This window comes from Salvia splendens, chromosome 3, assembly GCF_004379255.2.
Source record: "Salvia splendens isolate huo1 chromosome 3, SspV2, whole genome shotgun sequence".
In the NCBI taxonomy this organism is placed as follows: Eukaryota; Viridiplantae; Streptophyta; class Magnoliopsida; order Lamiales; family Lamiaceae; genus Salvia; species Salvia splendens.
This window is the reverse complement of record NC_056034.1, coordinates 28,972,837-28,980,145: the sequence shown is the minus strand read 5'-3', so window position 1 is coordinate 28,980,145 and position 7,309 is coordinate 28,972,837. Positions and strand designations below refer to the sequence as shown.

The following is a 7,309-nucleotide window of genomic DNA, read 5'->3' as shown; positions in this document are numbered from 1 at the left end:
GGAGGCTGAACCATTAGCTACGATAACGAGCTCAAAGGCATTGGACTTCGTCCTGGAAGAACATAGTGTGCCGATTTGGCATACCCCACATCCTCATCTCGGATAATGGGACTCAGTTCACCGACAAGACGTTCAAGAATTGGTGCCAAGAGCTGAACATTCAACAGCGGTTCACTTCGGTCTCCATTCCCAAAGCAAACGGACAAACGGAAGTAACGAACCGGATTCTGGTGAAAGGGTTAAAGCTCGGTTAGAACAAGCCAAAGGACAATGGGTAGAAAAATCTATCCCTCAAGTTCCTATGGTCCTACCGAACTACGCCCAAAACCTCCAACGGTGAAACTCCGTATAGTCTGGTGTAAAAAACTGAAGCCGTAATTCCGGTGGAGATCGGCGTACCCAGTCCCCGAACTCTAAATTTCTCCTCAGAAATGAATGACGACGGACTGAGAGCAGAATAGATCCGCCGAAGAAAGAAGAGAATTGGCGTGCATAAAAGCAGCCAAGTATAAGGAGCAAGTAGCCGGTATTATAACCAAAGGGTGAAAAAGCTTCAATTTCAAGTGGGAGATCTCGTCTTGAGAAACAACGAAGTAAGCCGAGCAGAAAAGCTGGGCAAACTCGAGCCCACATGGGAGGGTCCGTATCGGGTGTCAGAAGTCCTGGGAAAAGGGTCTTATAAATTGACTCACATGTCAGGAGAACAAGTACCCCGAACATGGCACATTTCCAACCTCAAGAAGTTCCATTTGTAAGAGACAAGGTCCGGTCAGTCTGTCTTGTGTCTAGTTCGGTCATAGGGGTACATGTTTTTATTTGTTTGTTTTTTACTTGTACCTTTTACTTGTCGTTTTTTAAAAAGTTTAAAGTTTTTTCTTTCGTCTTTTTCATTTTTTCTCTATGTGTTTTGTCTCTATATGCTTGTCGTCTCTTACAAATGGTACCAAGGTATATCGTTCTTTAAAGACTGATCCCCTTTTTAGATCGATTATTAAAGACTATTGTGAGTCCAAGCTTCTAAGGAGGATATAAGACCACAATTCAGCTTAACAAGCAGTCCGTCTGAAACGAACTGCAATAAGCCAACGATTGTGAGTCCAAGCTTCTCAGGAAGATACAAGACCACAATTCGGCTTAAGAAATAAGCACTTCGTCTGAAACGAACTGCAATAAGGGAAAGTCCGATCCACGCGATAAACCTCGCCGAATTAGGACGACCAAGTTCGGTCAAAGAAGTTTACCTCATAAGACCGGGGACGACCACGTCTAGTCAAAGAGGTTTACTGCATAAGACCACTTCGGTTAACTGGGAAAGTCCGATCCACGCGATAAAACTCGCCGAATTAGGACAAGGGAAAGTTCGATCCCGGCGACAAAAATCGCCAAATTAGAACACAAAGACGAGTCCGGTCAAAGATGTTTATTTCATCAGACAAAGACGAGTCCGGTCAAAGATGTTTATTTCATCAGACCAAAGACGAGTCCGGTCAAAGATGTTTATTTCATCAGACCAAAGACGAGTCCGGTCAAAGATGTTTATTTCATCAGACCAAAGACGAGTCCGGTCAAAGATGTTTATTTCATCAGACCAAAGACGAGTCCGGTCAAAGAAGTCTACTTCATAAGACCAAGGACCAAGTCGGTCAAAGAAGTTTACTTCATAAGACCGAGGACAAGTACGATGAAATTTTTCGCTAAGCGTAAATACAGTGTTAGAAGCGAAAACAAAATTTCATTTTTCAAATCTTGTTCGGCATACAACTCCGCTACCCTACAAAATGGCGTTACGCTATTACAAAGGACTATTCTACTGTCCAGGGTTGCTGAAGTTAAGCCACCTATCTGCAAAATCCTCTGGAAGCCGAGTTCGGTTGTTCCGAGCAAGATGAAGAATAAGCAGGTCTGACGAGATGCTATCCTCGACCCAACGCTCTTCCCCGAGCCCGAGAAGTCCTAACACCTCGGCGATGAAGAGTCTCTGCAATAATCATCTGCTGATCTTGCTCGCTCATAGTCACAACTCCTCGGCGAATTTCAGTCCGTCCCTGTCTTGACGATTCCGGTTGCTCCTGAGCCCGTTCTCGTCTTGACGTTTCCGGCTGTTCCGGAGTTCGTTGTTGACTGGAAGTAGGATTTTGAACAAGGGAACCAGAGGCTTGATCTGGAGTGCGAGCATCTGTTGGCACGATATGCCGAAGGAATCTTTCTATGGAGGGGCGCCGAGAAAGAACAATGTCGTACCGAGAAGCCCAGCGCCGTAATGATTTCACAACTTGTTGGCAAGCCGAGCTCTCCAGCGCATTGTTCCTCCGGAGTACATGATATTCCTCCCACAGTTCGTCAACTCGACTCTGAACATCTGATATGGTCAAGCCCCGCGCACACGGATGTAATCCTCGTACGCAGTCCTCTCAGCATGGTCGTATTCAGCTCGGCCTCCAGATCCTTCTTATCGGACTCTAAGTCCTTATTATCGGCCTCCAGCTTCAACTAAACGAGCCAGAAGCTCGTCATTCTTCGTCTGATCGGCTATAGCTCTTTTCTCAGCTTCGTCTAAAGCCGAAGAGTACAGCCGTTTCCAGTGAAGTATCTCCATCTCTTGAGTACAAAGCAGCTATATTAGTTCGGCAGCTGTACCGAGCAGATAGTAAAATACAACAGGAATAAAGGCAAGTACGAAAAGCTATACGAAGACAAGTGTAGAGAATTTTTCATCACAAGGAAAATTTTTACACTAGGAGGGCTTCAAGGCCATTTTACAGGAAGAAACTAGACTAAGAGAAGGGAGACGAAATCATACTCCACCAGCTTCGTCTCCGGCTCCTTGGTCCGGTTCAGCTTCTTTCTCCTGAGCTACCTCAGCCTCGGCCTCGCCTCCTGCCGGCCTCGCCTCCGCCTCCTGATCGGCTTCCTTCTCCGGATGCCCGGCCCGCTCGATTTCGGCCTCCAGCTCCAGCGGCTCGGCCTCACCCTCTCCGTTGTAAGTCGAAGCGGGTGAAACGGGTCCCACGGAGGCAAGATAGCCTCCAGGTTCTCGTCCCGATCAGCTCGACAACTCCGGACTCGGTCTGCAGAAAGCAGGACCGAGGATGAAGCGAGCTCCTCAAGGAGCGGCAGATTCTGAAGCCGAGCTGCTATCTCTCGGCTGTACAGAGGCAGCACGACGTCGGCCCCCTGCTCGCCCTTATCGGTAATTAGCCTTACCAGACTACCGACAAAGGCCGAGAACTGGCTGCTCAAAAAGAGTTTCTCCGTGTAAACACGGAGAGCCTCCCCCTGGGCAGCCACGGCGGCAGCATCCCTCCGTTTCGTCTGCTCTCGCTGGATGACGAGCTGGTTTTTGGCAAACTGAGCTTCATCCTGGGCCGAAATCCTAGCAGCTCGGCTTTCTCAAAGTTAGCCTCAGCCTGTTCGGCCCGATGACAAGCAGCCGCTAACTTCCTCTGCATCTCAGCATAGTCATTGGACGCTTTGGAGAGTTCGACGGCGACGAGCTTGGAGAGCATATCGTTCCTCTGAAAATGGATTAAGAAAAAAGTCAACAAAGGGGCCACAAAAAATACAGGAAAAAAGCAAGGCCAGAAAATCAAGAAGAGAATTCACCTCGGCGAAGTCCGTGGGCCATAAAAACGGCTCACAGATATGTTCCGAAGGAGGCGCCAAGACCACATCTTTCTCTGGCGCTCTCGGGGGCTTCTGGGCCTTCCCCTTCCCCTTTGCCGAAGTCGACTCCGGCTTCTTCGGATCCGAAGAGGTTTTTTGCCTTTTCGGAGTCCTCTCGGCATCAGACGCCGAGCTGGTGGTTTTCGGCCTCTCCGGCTCCTTGGGCTCCGAAGATTTGCGGCTAGCCTTACTCAGCATGTACACTGCCAAAAAGCAAGAAAGCAAAGTCAGGTTTTCTTCGTTAAAGCAGTAGAGCATAAAGATAAAGAGAAATCCTCACCCTCGGCCTCTTCGTCCGAAGACGAGATGTCGAACACGACGTCGCCCTTGACGAGCTCAGACTCCGTGTATTGTTTCCTAACTATGGGAATCTTGTTGAGCTCGCCATCGAGCTCGTCCAACGGTTCAGGCCGAGGATGACGGATAACGGACTCCGGCCCTCTCCAGGGGAAAACTAGGAGCCGCGGTCCTATCATAGTAGAAGAAGCGATTTTGCCACTTCGGCCACTTCGTTTTACAAAAGGCCCTAAAGGGCTGTACAGGGATCAAGTAAAACCAAGACCCCTTCCTCCTTAAATTGAAAGAATTTAAGGATCGCCTTCAAAGACAAATCCCTTCCTAACCTACGGAGTTCGGCAGCGAAGGCCGACAAGTGCCTCCAAGAGTTCGGAGTCACCTGGCCTAAAGGAAGCTGAAAAAAATCTAGTAGATCTATAAAGGCAGAAGGGAGGGGGAAACGAAGCCCGCATTCTAAGCAGGCCTCGTACACGGTGGCGTAACCCTCTGGCGGGGAGTCAGCCCTATGATCACCGTCAGGTACCACGCCCTCCCCCCAGGAAAAAAGTATTTTTCGGGTAGGGATACCACAGTATCCTTACTCAAAATACTATGGAAATACTCTACGGTCTTCTCCCCGGACTCTTTCCGGCCAGAAGACCCCTTACCGCCTCTCCTACCGCTACCCGACTCCGAGAAGAAGAAGAAGACATTTTCTTACTTTTTGAAGGTGAAGAAAGTCTGAAGAAGCTCTTGAAAGCGGAAGAAAATTTCTCGAAAAGAGAGAGTATAGAAGACGCAACAGCAAAGGTGTTCAAATGAGGAAGAAAGAGCATATTTATCAGATTCGGGAAAGATTTCGAGATCGTTGCGCCGTTTCGAATCCCACCTTTTCAGGATTCAACGGCCGGATTTACTGTCGCATTTAATGCAGGCACGCGCAAGGCACGTCCCCTGACGTCAGCCTCCCCCTTACCATTATCCAGAATGCCGAAGTGACTCACCTCGCCGAAGTGATTCACTTCGCTTTTCGGGGGGGGTAGTGATGGGGTACGAACTAAACCCTAATGGCAAGCCCAATAACAGTGACGGCCCATCAGCCCAGAGCCCAAGAAAGAGTATCTGTTCGGCACCAAAGAGTTCGGCACGACCAAAGAGTTCGGACTCAGCCTACAGCTCGGTAAAAGCCGACCAGTCAAGCTCTCCTCTCAGATCGGCAAGAGCTGATCGGTAAAGTCCAGCAGTTCGGTCTCAGCATTCGACCGAACTAGGAGTTAGTGGACTCATGAAAGGCCTCCACGACCTCCGCTATACCCACGATCTATTAGTGGTACGAAGCAGTTATTGAGCAGTTATTGCTCACCCACGATCTTGTTAGTGGGGCTGCAAACCACGATCTTAGTTCAATGTATAAATAGAACTTAGATCAGATAGAAAAGGGTTAAGCTCTCTAGAGATAAAATCATATAGCAAGTCTGTGTTGTAAGCTGTAATCCCAGATCAAGCAATACAATCTTGCCCTCCCTTCTTCCCGTGGACGTAGATTTACTTCAGTAAATCGAACCACGTAAATTCTGTGTGTTGTAGTTTTCATTCTCTACCAGCATTTACTAACATCAGAAATTCGCGGATCCATCATTTACTCAAATAAAAATCGACTATTTACCCAAATTATAAAGTGACGGGATGGGAGCTCGATAGGCAGTACACATTACATGACTGAAGTTCCTCCATTTTGTGAAAACAACAAGCATTGTAATCCTACAATTTATATTCTTATTTAACCCCAACCTGTCTGTTGTAGAAAGCAATCCCATTGGCGCTCTCGAGGCCTTTGCCCCCACCACACTCCCTTCCCCCCACCAATCAAACAGCGCCACGTGTCCCTAACACCGACACCTAGCATTCGCCTCCGCCTTGGTTGAAGTCCTCTCTCCCACACGTGCGCGTATTCATCATATTTACTTAGCCAGGCCTCAACAACTCCCTTCATTCTCAATCCGCTGAGATTATAGACACAGACGCCTCTTCCTCTCCTCTCTAACTAACCCATGAGTATATATGTATTGGGTTGGGATGGAAAGAAGATGGAAGCCTAACACCGAGTTATCGCCGGCCTGCCCTCGCTGCGGCTCCTCCAACACCAAATTCTGCTACTACAACAACTACAGCTTAACCCAGCCGCGCTACTTCTGCAAGGGCTGCCGCCGCTACTGGACCAAAGGCGGCTCTCTCCGCAACGTCCCCGTCGGCGGCGGCTGCCGGAAGACCAGGAGAGGGAAATCCAAACGCGCCGCGCCGCAAGCTAATAATAACCGATCAATCAACACCATCTCCCCCAGCGGCGCCAGCATTGATCTCGCTGCGGTCTACGCGAATTTCCTCAATCAGCCACCGCAGCAGCCGGAGAATCACTACGCGGACGCGCTCCTCCCTCTGAATCAAATTGGCTCTCATTTGCCTGATCAGGAGATTGGATCGTTTCCGATTAGGTTTTCGGAGACGCAATTATTAGGGCACGGGATTGGGAATTGGGAATCACTCGACGCGACGTTTCCGAAGCAGCAGTTTGGTGCGGCGGGGGGGAGTGGTTTGGGAGGTGTGAGGGATGATCATGTGTTGCCTCCGTTGCCGGGGGAGGAAGCGGCGGTGTGGCCGAGTTCGGAAATGATGCTGCACAACCAAATGTTGCCTTCGGCGCTATATGAAGTTGAAGCGAGTCAACAGAATTCGGAGCTGTTGAGCCCTTTTGGTAGTGGTTTGCATCTTGAAGCTATTTTCAGGTCTTGATTTTGTGCTTAAATTGTGTATTTCATAATGTTCTATACAATGTATACTTCATTTTTAAGTTTTGAATCAGAATTCTGTAATATACTGTAGTATACATATATACGTGATATGTATAATTCATCATTTTGCGATTCCAATTGGTATTAGTTTTCACGGTATTTTACAAACACAAAAAGTTGCGATTTTAATTATAAGTATTAATTAAAGAGAGTTACTGTTGTGAAGAATTAATTGTCTTGATTACTTAACTAAATAGAAAGAAAGTTTCAATGTCGGAGTCACTTAACTTTAATCTTCTAAAGTCGAGGTTTTTTGGACTGTTAACTCGAGTTAACTTTAACCTTTTAGCATAAATTCTTTCTTACATTGGTAAGATTTCGATTTATCCAACATTATACATGGAGATCAAATTTACAAAAGGATCCGTACGTACATTCCTTCTTGTTAAATCCTAGAAGCTAGAAACTAGAGTATTTTTTTAAAAATTGATTTCAAATAATAGTGGAGTACCTATATATTAAATCCAAGAAGCTAGGAATTATCTTCCACATAGAGAAATCCGTTACTCTAGCCATTGAAG

General features: G+C 47.4%; 1 protein-coding gene across 1 annotated transcript; it reads left to right on the top strand.

Annotated features, from left to right (window-relative positions):
• Positions 1 to 5,932: 5,932 nt before the first annotated feature.
• Positions 5,933 to 6,808, top strand: LOC121795624 (dof zinc finger protein DOF1.6-like). Its single transcript, XM_042194169.1, has one exon. It carries the CDS (start codon positions 6,001 to 6,003, stop codon positions 6,727 to 6,729), a length of 729 nt encoding a protein of 242 aa, XP_042050103.1. The 5' UTR covers positions 5,933 to 6,000; the 3' UTR covers positions 6,730 to 6,808.
• The last annotated feature ends 501 nt before the right edge of the window (positions 6,809 to 7,309 follow it).